At 37.1% G+C, this 19,920-nt stretch overlaps 1 protein-coding gene across 1 annotated transcript in view; it reads right to left on the minus strand.

The window, feature by feature from the left end:
- The window catches only part of LOC100340243 (amine sulfotransferase), a 105,188-nt gene extending 92,301 nt beyond the window's left edge, over positions 1–12,887 (minus strand). Inside the window, exons 1-2 of the mRNA XM_089333753.1 lie at positions 12,749–12,887; positions 8,443–8,651 (exon numbers count right to left, since the gene is read on the minus strand). Coding sequence (XP_089189879.1) covers positions 8,443–8,651; positions 12,749–12,887 — 348 coding nt within the window. The remainder of the gene's footprint in view (positions 1–8,442; positions 8,652–12,748) is intronic.
- Positions 12,888–19,920: the final 7,033 nt, after the last annotated feature.

Raw genomic sequence — 19,920 nt, forward strand, 5'->3', positions numbered from 1 at the left:
CTGAACAAGAGTGTCAAATTGTTAAATCAACAACAGGAGTCACTGTGTACTTACTTCTCATGTGGGATCTGTCGTTAATGTGTTGTCCAATGGGAAGTAATGCTATAACTAGTACTGAAACAGTATTTTGTGCTTTGTGTTTTTGAGTGGGTGTAAACCGATGGAATCTTTACTTAATATATACTAAATCGATCTTCTGTGTATAAAGATGATTGAAGATGAATCTTGATGTGAATGGAATGGGAGAGGGAGCGTGAGATGGCAGGGCTGCAAGTGGTAGGGAAATTATGGGGGGGAAGCTATTGTATTCCATTAGTTGTACTTTGGAAATTTACATTTACTAAATAAAATTTTAAAAAGGAAATATTATACCACAGAAACAATACCAGAGGCATAACAATACCAGATTTGAAGACATACCACAGGACAGCTATAATCAAAATAGCCTGCTGCTACAAAAACAGATGGATACACCAATGGAACAGAATATAAACACCATCATCAATCCAAATAGCTACATTCAACTGATTTTTGACAAAGGAGCTAAAATCAACCTGTGGAGCAAGGACAATCTTTTATTTTTTTATTTTTTTTATCTTTTATTTAATGAATATAAATTTCCAAAGTACAGCTTATGGATTACAATGGCTTCCCCCCATAACTTCCCTCCCACCCGCAATGCTCCCCTTTTCCTCTCCCTCCCCCCTTCCATTCACATCAAGATTCATTTTCAATTCTCTTATATACAGAAGATCAGTTTAGCATATATGAAGTAAAGATTTCAACAGTTTGCACCCACATAGAAACACAAAGTGAAAAATACTGTTTGAGTACTAGTTATAGCATTAAATCACAATGTACAGCACATTAAGGACAGAGATCCTACATGAGGAGTAAGTGCACAGTGACTCCTGACAATCTTTTCAACAAATGGTGCTGAGAAAACTGGATCACCACATGCAGAAAAATGAAGCAAGACCTTTACCTGACACCTTTCACCAAAATCCACTCATCATGAACTAATGACCTAAATCTATGACCTGATATCATCAAATTATTAGAGAACATTGGAGAACCCTTCAAGACAGTGGCATAGACAAAAAGTCCCTGGAAAAGACTTCAGAAGCACTGGGGATCAAAGCCAATACAGACAAATGGAATTACCTCAAATTGAGAAGCTTTTGCACTACAAATGGAGCAATCAGCAAGGTTAAAATATAAATGACAGAATGGGAGAAAATATTCACAAACTACACAACTGATAAAAGATCAATAATCAAAATATGTGAAGAGATCAAGAAACTTAACAACAATGAAACAATCCATTTAATAAATTGGCAACGGACTTAAACAGGCATTTTTCGAAAGAAGAAATCCAAATTCCAAACAGATACATGAAAAATTGTGCAGGACCACTAGCTATCAGAGATACGCAGATCAAAACCACAATGACGTAACACCTCACCCCATTTAGAATGGCTTTCATACAGAAATCAACAAACAAAAGCTGGGAATGATGTGAGGAAAAAGGTACACTAATCTGCTGTTGGTGGGAATGTAAACTGGTGAAGCCACTATGAAAGACAGTGTGGCAATACCTCAGAGGTCTGAACACAGGCTACCATATGACCCAGCCATCCAGCTTTGGGACTCTAGCCAAGGGAAATGAAATCAGTAAACAAAAGAGCTATCTGCACCTGCATGTTTATGGCAGCTCATTTCACAAAAGCAAAGACATAGAATCAACCCAAATGCCCATCACCTGAAGCCTGGATAAAAAAATATGGTATATATAGACCATGGAATACTTCAGAGCAGTAAAAAAGGTGTCTGGGCATCTGCAATAATATGAAAGAAACTGGAAGACATCATACTTAGTAAAATAGGCCAATCTCAAAGGGACAAATTCTTATGTTCTCATAACATCTGATAACTAATATAGCACATAAAATGCAACATGTAGAAATGAAATTGACACTATGAGAAGCAATTATTCTGAACAGCTCATCTCTTGACTGCTGAGGAACAGCTTTTTATTCTATATTTTTGGTTATCCTTTCCTTTCTTTTCCTCTAGAATATTTTCCTTACCTTTTTCTCTTTCATACGAATCATTGAACACTATACTTAACATAGTTAATCATATATATATATAAATTTAATTGAAAATAGATCCTAGTAGGCCGGTGCCATGGCTCACTTGGCTAATCCTCCACCTGTGGTGCCGGCACCCCAGGTTCTAGTCTCAGTTGGGGTGCCGGATTCTGTCCCCGTTGCTCCTCTTCCAGTCCAACTCTCTGCTGAGGCCTGGGAAGGCAGTGGAGGATGGCCCAAGTTCTTGGGCCCTGCACCAACATGGAATACCAGGAGGAAGCACCTGGCTCCTGGCTTCGAATCGGCGCAGTGCACAGGCCATAGCGCACTGGCTGTAGCGGCCATTTTGGGGGTGAACCAATGGAAAAAGAAGACCTTTCTCTCTGTCTCTCTCTCTCACTGTCTAACTCTTCCTGTCAAAAGAAAATAGATTCTAGTAAAGAACAAAAGTTAGAATAATAAAGGGAAGAGGAATGAGAGTAGGAGAGTGGGTGAGAGGACAGGTACAGTGGGAAGAATTGCCAAGAACATACAGCTATAATTTTGAAAAGTATGAAGGGTATAACTGCAAAGCAGTATAGTCCTTTTACTTTCCTATAGACTCACTTCTAAAGGTACAGCTAAACAAAATTCCGTAGGACCCCAAAATCCCCTTAGCTGGCTGATAAAAATAGCAGCTTAATTTTTATAAAGACCAAATAGATAGGATCAAGTACCAAATTAACCATATCGATAGTATCAAGTAAACAAATGATCATATAATTAAGACTAAGTATATGGAAACAATAATAAACAGAATTATGATAGAGAGATGGCTCCAACATGGGAGGCAGTCAATACAGCAGACTCATAGAAAGACAATTGCTTTAGGTAGCATTCCGAATTCAAAATCATCCCTTAAAGCACTTCAGTCAGGCTGGTAAGCCCAGGAGGAGCATATCAGGTATGGAAAGCCAAGACACTCTGGCAAAAGATGTCCTACACAAAGGATCCCTATGGGCAAGACCCCAGAGGTAAGAAGGGGCCACCAAAGAAGGATGTACTTTTCTCTGAAGGGAAGGGAGAACTTCTACTTTGCTTATGGATCTGTCAAGCTAGTGGATCCAAAGGGCTTCCATAGCCAAGACAGATCATGTCAAGTGCCTTGGACAATTATTGGTGTCATACATAGGAGTGTTATTTTTTAAATAAACAACAGGAGTCACTGTGCACTAACTTCCCATGCAGGATCTCTGTCCCCAAAGAGTGTACCTTGAAACTTAATAGCAAAAGTAGTTCTCAAGAAGCACTTTCTTTTGGTATATTAAAAGTAGGATATTATTATGTCTCATAAGCTATAGCTATGTCCAAGAGCTCACAAAAGAAGAGGCATCCTTGGATTATTCTTTAAAGACAATTAAGTTTCCAAAATGAAAATAGGAGGAAGAAAGAAGGGATAAGAGGAAGGGGGGAAAACAAAATCATCTTCAAGAAGCAATAATAGATCAGCCCTTGTATAGGCAGTTGAGGAACACTTCTGCTAGTTTTGTTTACTCCATTCTTTTTTTTTCTTTTTCTTTCTTTTTATTTCGCTTTCTTGGATAAAACAAGAAAGAGCAGGAAGTAGAGGGAATGGGCAGGAGGGCAGGCATGGAGGGAAGAATTACCATGTACATAATGTATTTATGAGACACATACAAAATAAAAATAAATTAAAAAAGAAAGATATCAGACTCTCTGAGGATATATAGCCCGGGAAATCCATATTCATCTCACAGTCACACATAAAAAAACCTATTTCCTGCAGCAGATCAGATCACTGTGTCAATCACAGAAACAACTGACACTGATTAAAGCAAAAGAAATCACCAAAAGATATACTTCAGAGCTCACATGGAATCAAAACCAAAACAATAAGCCAAGTGATATCCTGCATTCTTTCAAAACCATAAACTCCCACCCCCCACAAAAAACCTTGTCCATAAACATGAAGGAACTAATACACCAGATGCACAAACATCACTGTAAAGACACAGGAAACATGAAGAAGTAAGGTAGCATAAACCTCCAAAAACACACAATAGTTCTCCAGAAATAGATCCTGAACTGAAGCAAATATATGAAAATCATTATTGAAATAAAACTCAGTGTGATGCAATAATATACAAATAGATATGAAAGTGGCCGGCGCTGTGGCTCACTAGGCTAATCCTCTGCCTTGCGGCACTGGCACACCAGGTTCTAGTCCCGGTCAGGGCACCAGATTCTGTCCCGGTTGCCCCTCTTTCAGGCCAGCTCTCTGCTGTGGCCTGGGAGGGCAGTGGAGGATGGCCCAAGTCCTTGGGCCCTGCACCCCATGGGAGACCAGGATAAGTACCTGGCTCCTGCCATCGGATCAGCACAGTGCGCCGGCCGCAGTGCGCTGGCCGCGGCGGCCATTGGAGGATGAACCAACAGCAAAGGAAGACCTTTCTCTCTGTCTCTCTCTCTCACTGTCCACTCTGCCTGTCAAAAAAAAAATAGATAAGAAAGTAATTGAGAAAATCAATAAATGACACAAATAAAATGTTTCTAAGGAAGCAGAAATCATTCAGAAGAATCAAATAAATTCTGGAAATGAAGTCAATCAGAGAAATAAAAATAATACGATCAATAGCTTTGACAGACAATAAATGAAGTAGAGAAAATAATTTCTGACTAGGACAAGATCTTTTAAATAACCCAATCAGAAAAAAAATGAGAAAATAATTTAAAAATAAAGAAGAAAATGAGCATAAAATATGAGATATCATGAAATGACCAAATATTCATATATCAGGGGATCCTGAATAAAAGAAGGAAAAAGGAATTGAGAAACTACTAAATGAAATAATAGTTGAAGATTTACCAGGTCTTGAAAGAGATATGGATATCCTTATACAGGAAGCTCAAAGGACCTTAAAAAGACCCAACTGGAAAAGATCTTCAAGGCATACTGTAGTCAAATTTGCAAAATTTAAGGGCAAGCAGAGAATCATAAACACAGTAATAGAAAAGCATCAAGTTACACATAAAGCAAAAGAAAGTAGAATAACAGCATTGTTCACAATAGTCAAAAAATTGAATCAATGAAAGTGTCAAATATCAGATGAATGGATAAGGAAATGTGATTATATGTATGTATATATGTGTGTGTGTGTGTACAGATATATACACACATAAGCAGAATGTAATATTAGTCAACTTTTAAAAAAATGAAATTCTACCATCTGCAGCAAAATGGATGCAACTGGAGGACATGACGTGTGTGAAATAAGCTGGACAGAAAGGAGAGTTCCACTGTTTTCCCTTACATGTGAATCTAAAATCAAAAAAGAAAAAGTTCAAAAACAAGAAACAAAAAAAGGAAGAAATGCCAATGTGTATCAATACTATGTCTTCATCAAGCCAAAGATTAATAATGCTACAAATAATTTCAACCATTCTGTCAGTTCACTTTCTTGACTGTTTCTTTTGCTGTACAACAACTTTTCAATTTGAGGTAATCCCATTTGTTCATTTTTGCTTTGACTGTCTGTGCCTCTGGGGTCTTTTCCAGGAATTCTTTGCTTGTGCCAATGTCTTGCAAGGTTTTCTCAATGTTCTTGATCAATTTAATGGTGTCAGGGCATAGATTTAGTTCTTTAATCCATGTTGAGTGGATTTTTGTGTAAGGTGTAAGGTAGGGGTCTTGCTTCATGCTTCTACATGTGGACATCTAGTTTTCCCAGAACAATTTGTTGAAGAGACTATCCTTGCTCCAGGGATTTGGAAGAATGTCTTTGGTATTTTGATTGGTATAGCATTGAATCTGTAAATTGCTTTTGGAAGAATGGACATTTTGATGATATTGATTCTTCCAATCCATGAACATGGAAGATTTTTCCGTTTTTTGTATTTTTCTCTATTTCTTTTATTAAAGTTTTGTAATTCCTATCATAGAGATCTTTGACATTCTTGGTTAAATTTATTCCAAAGTATTTGATTTCTTTTGTAGCTATTGTGAATGGAATTGATCTTAGAAATTCTTTCTCAGTTGTGGCATTGTCTGTGTATACAGAGGTTGTTGATTTTTGTGTATTGACTTTATAACCAGCTACTTTACCAAACTCTTCTATGAGTTCCAATAGTCTCTTAGTGGAATTCTTTGGATCTCTTATATAAAGAATCATGTCATCTGCAAGTAGAAATAGTGTGACTTCTTCCTTCCCAATTTGTATCTCTCGGATTCCTTTTTCTTGTCTAATGGCTCTAGCTAAAAGTTCCTGAACTATATTGAATAGCAATGGTGAGAGTGGGCATCCTGTCTTGTACTGGGTCTCAGTGGGAATGCTTCCTTCTTTTCTCCATTCAATATGATGCTGGCTGAGGGTTTGTCATAAATTGTCTGACTGTTGAAGAATATTCCTTCTATACCATCTGCTTTGCTAAGAAACACACAGGAAAGGGGCCGGCGCCGTGGCTCACTTGGTTAATCCTCCACCTGTGGTGCCGGCATCCCATATGGGTGCTGGATTCTAGTACTGGTTGCTCCTCTTCCAGTCCAGCTCTCTGCTGTTGCCCAGGAGGGCAATGGAGGATGGCCCAAGTGCTTGGGCCCCTGCACCTGCATGGGAGATCAGGAGGAAGCACCTGGGTCCTGGTTTTGGATCAGCACAGCGCCAGTGGTGGCAGCCATTTGGGGAGTGAACCAAAGGAAGGAAGACTTTTCTTTCTGTCTCTCTCACTGTCTGTAACTCTACCTGTCAAATAAAGAAAGAAAGAAAAAGAAACACCCAGGAAAGTGAAGTGGCAACTGATAGAATGGGATAAAATATTTGCAAACGATACACTGATAAAAGATTAATAACCAGAATCTGCAACTAGATCAAGAAACTCCACACTGACAAAAGAAACAACCCAGTTAAGAGATGGACAAAGAACTTAAACAGACATTTTTCAAAAGAGGAAATCAAAATGACCAACAAACACTTGAATAGATGTTCAGGATCATTAGGGGAAATGCAAATCAAAACCACAATGAAGTTTTACCTCACTCCAGTTAGAATTGCCCTCATACAGAAATCAAAAAACAACAAATGCTGGAGAGGATGTGGGGAAAAGAGCACCCTAACCCACTGTTGGTGGGAATATAAACTGGTAAAACCACTATGGAAGACAGTATGGGTATACCTCAAATATCTGAATGTAGACCTACTATACAACCCAGCTATCCCACAACTGGGAATTTATCCAAGGGAAATGAAATCAGTAAACAAAAGAGCTATCTGCACCCCCATATTTATTGCAGCTCAATTCACAATAACTAAGACATGCAATCAACCTAAATGCCCATCACCCCAAGACTGGATAAAGAAATTATGGGATATGTACACTATGGAATATTACACATCAGTAAAAAATAATGAAATCTGATCATTTGCAACAAAATAGATCAAGCTGTAAAACTTCATACTTTGTGAAATAATCCAGTCCCAAAGAGACAAATACAATATGTTCTCCCTGATCTGAGAATTAATAGTGCTCCTAAAATGAAAGCTATAGAAGCGAAATTGACCCTTCTAAAAACAATGACTTGAATAGCCCTTGTCCTATCGAGGGTTTTTTTCTTTCTTACTTTTTATTTTGCATTTCCTTTTTCTTTTCTCTTATTCGTGTTATATGTTGAACTCTTTAAATAACATAGAATTAATTATATGTATATAAAGTCAATTGAAAAAAGATCCCAGTAAAAAATAAGAGGGGTAATAAGAGAGGTAGGAGGTAGTCAATAACTGTAAAGCTGTATAGTTCTGCATACAGTCCTACAGACTTAATTCTAAGGGTACAGCCTAAAAACGTCATGGGACTCCAAACCCATTAAAATCAGTGGTATAAATGCCATCTTAATTGCTTAAGTGATCATATTAAATGTTAAAGACAGCATATGGGTAGGTTTAAGTGTAAAAGTGATCATATAAATAACAGCAAGTGCCTTGTAATAATAATATACAAAATTAAAAAGAAGGAGATGCCCAATATGGGAAGCAGTTCACACAGCAGACTCCTAGACATTCACTGTAAATAACACTCTGACCTCAGAATGAACCCTTAAACCTACTTGGTCTGGCTGAATTTTGTGTACTGATGTGCAAGAACTTTTTCTATGTACTATTTAATTGCATTGTAAATAACAAGGAAGATGGCTGTGGACATGCACATATATAATTTCATATATATTATTAGTGTACAAAATAATATCATAAAGATACAATAGAAACATTTGAAAGAATAAGAATGACTAGGCTGGGGAAATAGTTAGAAAAGGTGTACTGCCTGTGCAAAATGTCCATAAGATATTTTTATGACTTACTTTAGTCTTTTTGTTCTTCAGACCCTTGGGTGCTAAATAATATGGAATGTGGGAAGTAAAGAGGTGTGGGGATGGTCTGTTTTCAATGTCCATTGGATGATTTCTGTATTCAAAGAAAGGGACTCTGTAAGCTGTTTTCAAGTTTTCCATTCTGTTACGATGTCCCTCAAAATAAATCAAGCTTAGTATCTGCTGAGCCCAGATGGTACCTGACAAAATAGATAATAATGTTTTTAACTCTGCCATAGTTTTTAATAATGTAAAATAATTTTGAGCTTTCTTTTAAACATTCCAGATATACTTATGAAATCACATATTTTTCTGTTTTTGTTTTTTTCTGTATTTTACATTAAAATTAGTAAAGATAAAATCAAAGACTTCCTTCAAGACTTGTTTTTTTCTGGTTTTATGACTGAGGTGATTCATAGTATTGCAGAAGCTCCTTCTCTGTGTTTCGTGCACATTATATAGGGTTGCTTATTACTATCTTTTGTGTATACTTTTATTTCTCCATCCATAAACTCCTTCCTTGATATTTTATTCTTTAATAGAATTAACAAATTAAGACCTTATGGCATAAATATGCCCTCAAAATGAAATTGGAGTGTGTTCAGTTTTAAGGTCTCCAAATTATGAAATATTTTTCTGCCCAACTGCAAGGCTTTGCAGTTGAGCAAAAGGAGGAAAAAGGAATAACTTCAGTGTTTTGTTGTGTCTTGATTTCTTTTTTAAAAGATTTATTTTCTTTATTTGAAAGGTAGATTTACAGAGAAAGAGCGAGAGAGACACAGAGAGAGTGATCTTTCATCCACTGGTTCACTCCTGAAATTGCCACAATGGCCAGGCCTAGGCCAGGCCAAAGCCAGGAGCATATTCCTGGTCTCCTACATAGGTTCAGGGACCCAAGTACTTGGACTATCATCTGCTGTTTTTGCAGGAAAATTAGCAGGGAGCTGGATCAGAAGTGGAGCATCTAGAATCGAACCATCCAGCTCTCATATGTCTCCAGACATCCAAACGGGAGACCTAGACTATTTTTTTTTCTGCTTTTGAATCTGGTCTATGCACAATTGGTTGATATTTGCATTATTAGAGTGAACCAGTGGATGAGTTTTTTCTTTTCTTCCTCTCTCACTTCCTCCATTCTGAACTCATTTTCTTCCTCCTTTCTTTCTACTTCCTTCCTTCCCCCTGCCCCCTTTTCTTCCTTCTCATATTTCTCCTCCCTCCCTCCTCCCTCCCTCCTTCCTCCTTCCTTCCTTCCTTCCTTCCTTCCTTCCTTCCTTCCTTCCTTCCTTCCTTCCTTTCACTCTCTTTCTTTCTCCCTTGCTTTCTTGCTTCTTTTTCTTTCTTTCATCTCACTGCATCTCAAATATGTAAAAAAATTACTTTTTTGACAAAAGCAGTATTTTAAGGACTCCTATGTCCAAAAGGACTTTATTTTTCCACTTTATCATACTAAATGTCTTCAGATAGAGAAATGTGTATGGAGTTAGTAGATGACAGATAGGTAATAGATAATAAATGATTGATAGATAGATAGACAGACAGACAGACAGACAGAAAGAATCTTTCCAGGAAACCCAAAGGTCAAGGCCCTTTGGAAAACTAAAGCAGAATCTAGTTGTTATGAAATACTTATGAAGAAAACCAAACTTGTTGGAAAATTAACCTTTATAGAATGTTAAGTCTCTAAATAGAAAGGCATTGACAATTTTGAGATGAAAGATTTTGTGTTGGCTAAGACCTGTTAACAATATGTTTTTCAGAGCAAAACTTGTTTTCAAATTTAATAAATGCCTATAATGGTTTATTTTCACAAAATTTGTTATGGACCTGTCACATTTCAAAATCATAAAGGAACCAAAAGTGATACCATCAGCAAGAAATTCTCTATGGATAATAACCTAGAGCCACATGATCCCATAGCAGTGATGCAACTCCATGTTGTCTCCTATCACAAGAGGGCTCTCCTACTTTTTCTTCCTGCCCATTGCATGTTTGTTCAAACTAATCATGAAGTCTCACACATACAAACTCTGCAGAGGTACCAGCTGTCCCTGCTTCAATGCTTCCATTACGATATACAATCTCCTGGTATTGCTTACAACCTATCTAAAATATATTTGTATTATTATTTTTTAAGTTATAAACAACATGTTGTCTTGTAAAGAAACTTTAAAAACTTGTAAAATATTCTCCAAACACAGAGAAAGGCTAAAGAGAATGAAAACCTAGTTGCCTGGTTTCATTGGTTTATGCTGTGTTTGTATTGAAGTGTACCACTGAGCTCCATGAAAATGTACAAGTATCATATGTTAATCAAAACATTAAATAAATATTAAAATAATTTATTTTTATTTTGAACCATGAATGGGTATTACATCTTCCAAATAAATATTAAAAACATGACACAAAAGTGTAACAAATTTTTTCTTGAGAAAAAAGTTATTTAGCATTATTTAGACAACAGAAATATCTCATCTGAATCTTAAACTGAATCCACTCTCAAACATAACTTCTATTAGCAAATTGCAGCATATTCTTCTACTTTACTGTAGACATTGTATGGAAACCATTTGTCATCTGTGAAGGCAAAGTAGGCTGATGTATTTTATTTGTGTGTGTGTGGGTGTGTGTGTGTGTTCATAATTCACCTAGATTTGGCCAAACATATAACAAAGTTGCCTGCTTTTCTCATTACTTCAGATCACCTACATACTCATCAAAGAATTACAGTTCAAATACTGAAACAATCATTGATTTTTAACTTAAATATACTGACAGTTGAAAAGTGTGCTTTAACACTCTGGCCTCAGAATCAGCCCTCAAGGCATGCGGATCCGGCTGAAAAGCCCATGAGAGTATTTCAGGCATGGAAAGCCAAGACACTCTGGGGAAAAAAAAAAAAAACACCTAAATGAAAGATCTCTGCGAGTGAGATCCCAGTGGAAAGAACGGGTCATCAAAGAAGGAGGTACCTGTCTCTGAAGAGAGGAGAGAACTTCCACTTTGACCATGGCCTTGTCTAAATATGATCAGAGTCGGTGAATTCAGGGGGCTTCCATAGCCTTGGCAGCTCATGACAAGAGCCTAGGGTGATTACTGATGCCATAAACAAGAGTGTCAATTTGTTAAGTCAACAACAGGAGTCACTGTGCACTTACTCCTCATGTAGGATCTCTGTCCTTAGTGTGCTGTACATTGAGATTTAATGCTATAACTAGTACTCAAACAGTATTTTTCACTTTATGTTTCTGTGTGGGAGCAAACTGTTGAAATCTTTACTTAATGTATGCTAAACTGATCTTCTGTATAGAAAGAGAAACGAAAATGAATCTTGATGTGAATGGAAGGGGAGAGGGAGTGGATAAGGGGAGGGTTGCGGGTTAGAGGGACGTTATGGGGGGGAAGCCATTGTAATCCATAAGCTGTACTTTGGAAATTTATATTCATTAAATAAAAGTTAAAAAAAAGAAAAGTGTGCTTTAAGACACATGTATCTCCATAGTGTCAGAACACAACATTCTATCCACTTTCTCTGTTTATTGATCTCAATAATTGGTTGAAGTTGATATATTCCACCCATGGTTGCTATAGAATCAACCAGTTCCAATTATATGTGGTAAAGCACTGAAGAAATAGATTCATGGATGACAACCCCAAATTCTGAACAACTCTACCCCAGCAGTCACACCAAGTTCTTATGCTGCTTCAGGTAAAGAATCATCTCATAAAGAACACATAATTGCCTGGAAAAAATCTGCCAGCAACAGAAAGGATATGACAGCAACAACATGTGCTTCTTACATTCATAATAGCTGTTGTTCCCCTACTAAGAATACTTATTCTTGAGTCTATCCCTCATCTATTTAAGAGTAAAATTTCCTGGTATAATGACAGTACTTGATTATTTGTTTTCCTATATCACATCATTGCTGTTGGGTCTTTATATATTTTCTTAATAGATGTAATTCCATCAATACTATATAAAATTATATTCATAAGATATACAATTTTATTAAATTATATATAATTTATTTCAGACAATATGAATAGGTTGATTATTATGTAGTACCTCTCTTGGCCCAAATTTTGATTTCTCCATATTTCCCAGGAAAAGACAATATTTGCATTGCAAATGGATTTAGACCATTGAGATTTCAGGAAATTTTGTTTCTGATCATAAGTAGTGATTTAAATGTGAGTTTTGCTGCTGTTGATATTGGAAAAATGCATATCAGTACACATGTTCTACCAAATCTAAGTGTAGACTGGTATCAGATGAGCCATACCTTAAACATACCTGATTTAGGATATGTGATTATGAAAACATCATCATCTCTAATTTCAAAGTTGTCTACATTTTCTAGTAGTTCCATATCCAGAGTAGATTCAAAATTAAAGCCTTTAAAATTGACTACATTTGTACTGGGATTGTCCATATTTTGTTTTACCTAGAAGTAAAAGCAGATAAGTGTCTCTAAAAATTCTGAGCATTTTATAACAATGACTAATGCTGAGTGTTCAGTATATGCCAAGTACTATTAAAATGTCTTATGTGCACCAATTCATTTGCCAAATAATATTAATATTACATATATTACATCATTTAAGCTTCACATTTATCCAGTGTTGCTTTACTGGTTTTATCACTATTTTAGGGATGAGCAAACTAAGATTCTGTGATTTAAACAGTTTTCTTTAAAATCTTACATGGGATGATTATCATGATTCCAATGTGACAGATGAAGACATTGAGGCACAGAGAAGTCAAGTACATTACTCATGGTTATCCTGCTAGTTTGAGTAGAGCTGGGAAGATTTTATATCAAACAATTTTGTCAAAGAATGCAAGATTCTATTCTAGAGATTCTTAGAATTTTATGTATTTATTTCTTACTTTTCTTATTGTTATAGAAATAAGAAAGTTTTTAATGAATATATTTTTATTTCTGCTTTATTTCTCCTAAAATTGAATAACTGTTGACTATGAAAGAGGCTTCTGAGGGTTTGGAATTTGATATTTTGTTTTATTTTATTCCATTTATTTTTCAACTGTTTGAATGTATCATCAGGTATTTAACCAACCCACTATTCTTAGACAATACCATTTCATTTATCATTGCAAACAGAATCAAGAAAAACACTGATGGCCATGTATCTTTAAACAATATTCCAACTCAAATAATTTTTTTTTCCTGAAAGCATAAGCTTTGAGTTAAATCAAATGCAAGTACTGAAGACATTTCAGTATGATCTTACAGAAAAGTTGTGTCTATTCAAACTCACTGGGAGCTAACATTTCATCAACTAAATACCTGAAGGCTTGGCATTGTCACCTAGTTGTTAAGATGCCAACATTCCATATTGAAGTGCCTGGGTTTGAGTCCCATTTCTGCCCCCTATTCCAGGTTGCTGCTAATGAGCACCCTGAGAAGGAGCAGGTGATAGCTCATGTAGCTGAGTCCCTGCCACCCAAATGGGATACCTGGAATGAATATCCGACTCTAAACTCCCTGTATATGATCATTTGAAAATTGAACACATTATGAGATCCCTCTCTCTCTCTCTCTTGCTCTCACTCTCTCCCTCTCTTTCTCCTTCTCCTCCTCCTCCTTCTTCTTCCTCTTCCTCTCCCTCTCCCTTCCCCTCTTTTCCCCCTTCCCTTAGCCCCTTATCCTTCCCTTTCCTCTCCTTCTCCCTCTTCTTCTCCCTCTCCCCCTTCCTCTACCTCTTCCTCTTCCTCTCTCTCTCCCTCTCCTTCTTCCTCCTCCTACTCCTCTCCTTCTTCTTCTTCTCCTCTCCCCTCCTGTCTTCCTAACTCTCCCTTTCCCCACTCTGACTCTCTGCCTCTAAAGTAATAAATAAAAATATTTTAAGTATCATTCTACATTACCTACTAATCATATACATGCTTGAAAATATGCTTAGGATTTAAGAAACACTTTTATAAGAAATATGTGTCTTTGTCAAGTTACCTTAAAAAAACACAAGTAGATATGGAGTTTACCATATAAATATTTCTGAAGGGAAAGCATCTAGTCACAATTATCCCAGTTGTCAATTTTTTTTAAAATGTATAGCAATGCTAAACAAAATTCTAAGTTATATTAAGAGAGATTGAGACTGCATTTTAGAAATTAAAATATTGTCATCTTGACAAAATGAACAATAGGTATAAGAATCAGCTTACATACAGGTAATTATTTGAAGGTGTTTAAAAGTAAGAAAATGTACTATTTAAACAAGTGAAGTTGAGTCCTTTTATTATCTATCACCCTAACACTCTGGATGCTGTCAGTGGAGGAAAGACTGTCAGACTGCACAGACTGAATGAGTATAAATCTTTCTGTCATTTATTAAGGTTAGTCATTCAACTGATCTGTCACACACCGTCTCAGGAGAGAAAGGCATAGGAACTGTTATTTATCAGATATAGTGGAATAGGGACGGAGTAAGCAGAGAAATCATGTAGGTTCTCAACATTCTCAAGATATATATTGTTTGGGCCGGCGCCGTGGCTCAATAGGCTAATCCTCCACCTTGCGGCGCCAGCACACCAGGTTCTAGTGCCGGTCGGGGTGCCGGATTCTGTCCCGGTTGCCCCTCTTCCAGGCCAGCTTTCTGCTGTGGCCAGGGAGTGCAGTGGATGATGGCCCAAGTCCTTGGGCCCTGCACCCGCATGGGAGACCAGGAGAAGTACCTGGCTCCTGACTTCAGATCCTTTGGATGCGCTGGCTGCTGTGGCCCGCACGCTGCGGGCCACAGCAGCCATTGGAGGGTGAACCAATGGCAAAAGGAAGACCTTTCTCTGTCTCTCTCTCTCTCTCACTGTCCACTCTGCCTGTCAAAAAAAAAAAAAAAAAGATATATATTGTTTGAACTGATTATTTAAATATAAGGAATATTTGATATTCCCTCTCTCAATGTCATCAAGAAAAGAGGAAAAATAGAAAATCAAGGAGAAAATAGTAAATACGCATGATGCATGTTATGCAGAACGAAGATAAGATTTGCAAGGCGCTTTAAGTCTATACTTTCCTATTCACCATTGTAGATCAACTGAACAAGTAAAATCACTTCTGGTAGGATTTTAGGGATGATAGGGACTGATGCACTGCTCAGAAATAAATATACCCTGAAGAGTTTGGGCCAATGATTGAAGTTGTAGAAAATGAGCAAGCAGCTCAACTTGGAAAAGTTAACTAAGATTTTGTTGACGTTAGGCAAATGACATCATGTTGAAATGTGAAAAGACCCAAACCTTAAGAGATACTAAAGAGAACCATGCTTAAACACAAATCATAAGCACTAAGTTTTGGCAGATATAAAACAAACACTATGTCTTGCATTTTAGAGGAACAACTTCTTTGCACATGTTTTATGGTAAAATTATTCCTGTAGACTTATGACAGGAGGTTGGTATCCAACTCAGAACTTTCTTCATACTATTCCACTGCTTTAGTACTCTGACTCTCATCTGATTCATTTCAAGTATTGAAAAACTGGCACCACAGGCAAAGTATTAACCTACTGTGTCACAACACCAGCCCCATGGTATAATGATTTTTACATTTACTTTAAATTTAGTTTTTCAAAGCTTATTGGGATTGGAATTGTTTTTGTGTATTTATAAATATATAAAGAATGTTACCATATTTTAATTTTATTTCTCTTATATAAGAAGAACATAACACTATTCCATAGATTATTGTTTCTCAATATTTTGTATTTTGGTTTTTCTTAGCTTCCACATATGAGCGAGATGTGTGTTGTTGATTTTTCTGTGTGTGGCTATTTCATTTAATATAATGTTCTCGCCGGCGCCTCGGCTCACTAGGCTAATCCTCCGCCTAGCAGCGCCGGCACACCGGGTTCTAGTCCCGGTCGGGGCACCGGATTCTGTCCCGGTTGCCCCTCTTTCAGGACAGCTCTCTGCTGTGGCCCGGGAGTGCAGTGGAGGATGGCCCAAGTCCTTGGGCCCTGCACCTGCATGGGAGACCAGGAGAAGCACCTGGCTCCTGCCTTCAGATCAGCGCAGTGCGCCGGCAGCAGCGCGCTGGCCACGGCGACCACTGGAGGATGAACCAACAGCAAAGGAAGACCTTTCTCTCTGTCTCTCTCTCTCACTGTCCACTCTGCCTGTCAAAAAAAAAAAATATATAATGTTCTCTATTCTATCTGTTTAGATGAAAACGACAGGATTTCATTTTTATGTCTGAATAATATTACATTATATCAATTTCTATACCTGCATAAATTTATCCAATGATGGACACACTGGTTGATTTCATAGTTTGGCTATTTGGAATAGAGCTCCAATACAGCTATCTCTTAGCTAGGTGGATTTTGTGAATTTTGGATATGTACCCTATAGTGGCATTGCTGGATGGTAAAGCAACTCTAATTCTATTTTTAAGGGCATTTAAGGGCTGAGGTGATACCTCACTGAGGTTTTCATGTGACTTTCCTGAAATGTATGATACTCAGCATTTTTTCTTATATTTGTTAGTCATACGTAATTATTCCTTTGAGAACTATCTACTTAGGTCCTTTGCCATTTTTTTTTTTTTACCTAGAAGCCTTTTATTTAAGGGATACTATATTTCTTAATTTATATTTATGAAATGTATGAACTTTGTCTATTTCTTAAATGGCTTACTTTTCTGTTGTTGAGTGACTTATATATTCAGGATATTATCCTTTGAAATACAAGTAGTTTGCAAATATTCTTACTCAGTATTTCAGATCTGCCATTCTGTTGATTGTTTCTTTTGCTGTACAGAATCTTCTCAGTTTGTTATAACCCCATTTGTCTAGTTTTGCCTTTGTTTCATGAACTTTTGGGTATTATCAACAAATTGTTGCCTGCCTCAATGTCTCAAAGCATTTTCCCATGTTTTCTTCTAGTCATTTGATAGTTTCAGGTATTATAGGGAGGTCTCCATCCTATTTTTGTATTATGTGGGAGGTAAGGATTCAATGTCATTCTGCCATTGTATATATACATCCAGCTTTGTTAGCATCATTTACTGAAAATACTATCCTTCCTCCAGTGTATGTTCATGGCATCTTTGTTAAAAATGAGTTGACTGAATTTTAGCTTAGAAGGAATTCCAGTCACCCACTGACTCTTGCTTCAGCATGGGGAGCTGGCTGGGGTCTGAGGAACTGCCCGGTTTGGAGCAGGGAATTCAACCTACTTCTCCCCCACCTAGTCACATGGAGCACCACACTCAGAAGCGAAAAGTCAGGCAGTGCTCCTCTGTTCTGTTCCTAACAATATCAGAATCAGCATCAGGAGGATAAGCCATCTTCAAAAAGATAAATGATAGGAGACTGCAGAAGCCAATGTTGCTGGTGATATTGCCCGAGAGAGCACCATGTGGTCCCATTCCATTGGTTGCCTTCACTTTGCTGTTTCTTTTGCAATGTAGAAGCTTCTCAGCTTGATGTAATCCCAGTTGTCAATATGGCTTTGATAGCTTGTGTTTCTGGGGTCTTTTAAGAAGTCTTCATCTAAGCCAATGTCTGATAATGTTTCCCTATGCTTTCTAATAATTTGATATTTATATTTAGGTCTTCAATCCATTATGAGAACATTTTTATGTTAGGTTGGGGTCTTGCTTTATACTTATGCATGCAAAAATCCAGTTTTCCCAGGATCATTTGTTGAAGAGACTGTCTTTTTGCCAGGGATTTATTTGAGCTTCTCTGTCAAGATAAGTTTGTTGTAGATGCATGGATTGATCTCTGAACAAATCAGATTTCTATTCTGTTCCATTGGTCTACACATCTGTTTTTTCCAAATACCAGGCTGTTTTGATTATAACTGGCCTGTAGTATGTCTTAAAATCCCCTACTGTGCTGCCTCCAGATTTGTTCTGTTGTATGAGGTTTCTTTAGATATTTTGGGTCTCCTGTGCTTGATATGAATTTCAACATTGTTATTCTAGATCAAATAAGAATGTCTGTGGTATTTTGATTGGAATCGCATTGAATCTGTACATTGCTTTTGCTAGTATGACATTTTGATGCTACTGAATCTTGCAACCCATGAAAATGTAAGATTTTTGCCTTTTGGTGTCTTTTTTATTTTTTTCTTTAGTGTTTTGTAATTTTCAACACAGAGATCTTTGACGTCCTTGGTTAAATTTGTTCCAAAGTATTTAAGGTTTTTTTTTTTTTTTTTTTTTTTTTTTTTTTTTTTTTAGCTACTGTGAATAGGATTGTTCTTAGACATTCTTTCTAAGCCATGACATTACTTTTGTATACAAAGACTATTGATTTTTTGTGTGATAATTTTATACTGCCACTTTACCAACCTCTTTTATGAGCTCCAATAGTCTCTTAAGGGAGTCTTTTGGATCCCCTATGTATATAGATTCATAGAATCTCTAAATAGGGATATTTTGATTTCTTCCTTCCCAGTTTGTATCCCTTTGGTTTATTTTTATTATTCAATGGCTCTGGCATACAAAAGACACCTGGTTATCTCCCATTACCTGGCTGGCCTGAGAGAAAGAGCTGACCTGAATAGGAGGTTAGTATGAAACAGCTGGAATCTCTAAAAGAAAATTTACATTTCTACCTGCAATTTTACTGACTCTAGCTCTCAATAACATTGGTTACTTTTTGAAGCCAAGCAAAATGAAGGGCTTTTTCATCTTATGGAGAGACAACAGAGTTTGCAGCTCTGAACTGGGAGTTGTTTGATCCCAAGGCCATTTCCAGTGGCCAAATATTGATAGAGCTGGCAGAACTCCTCAGATGCTGGCTTCTGTCACACAGCTGTTTGCCCAATGTCCTGGCTTTCCACATAAAGGACATAACAGCAACAACAACAAAAACAGGTCATCTTTGGGAGTGGACTGGTCTCATTGGGTCTTGGTGATGACAGAACACCCTGTAAAACAATCAGTTGTTCTGCCATCCATCTTTACATTGTTCCTGCTGCCCCACTCACGCCTGTTCCTCTTTGTCTCTGTTAAAGTAGACCACAAGGGCAGCCTTTAATGCAGCCAAGGAAGTGCTCAGTCCAGTCCCTAATCTTTTGTGTTCTGAGTTTGACTTCTGTAGTGACATGCATATTCTGACAGTGTATTTCCTGTAAGGTAAGACAATACCCATAAGGAGAGGTCTGCCTTTCTAGATGAGCTCAAAGCATAATGATCATCTTATCCCTTCAAGATTTGAAGTAATTAGTATAATTTTGTCTCTCCCTTAGTTTGGTTTGAAAAGGGTGGGGGGATTGCCTGTTTATTGTGCCCATGGCAAAATAAATCTAGCTGTGAAATCATATAATTTAAGCTCTAACTTTTGAATATGCTATTCAATCTTCTATATATGGTCAGGTTGTTACTGAAAAAAAGGTTAGCTATACCTTTTATAAGGTCTGGGGTATCAAACTATACATCCTGATGGATAGTCCTTCTGAATAGAATCAGTTTTCCAACTTGAAGACAAGAGAAAAAT

This window comes from Oryctolagus cuniculus, chromosome 5 (genome assembly GCF_051225735.1).
Source record: "Oryctolagus cuniculus isolate XC-2025 breed Fujian yellow rabbit chromosome 5, ASM5122573v1, whole genome shotgun sequence".
Lineage (NCBI taxonomy): Eukaryota > Metazoa > Chordata > Mammalia > Lagomorpha > Leporidae > Oryctolagus > Oryctolagus cuniculus.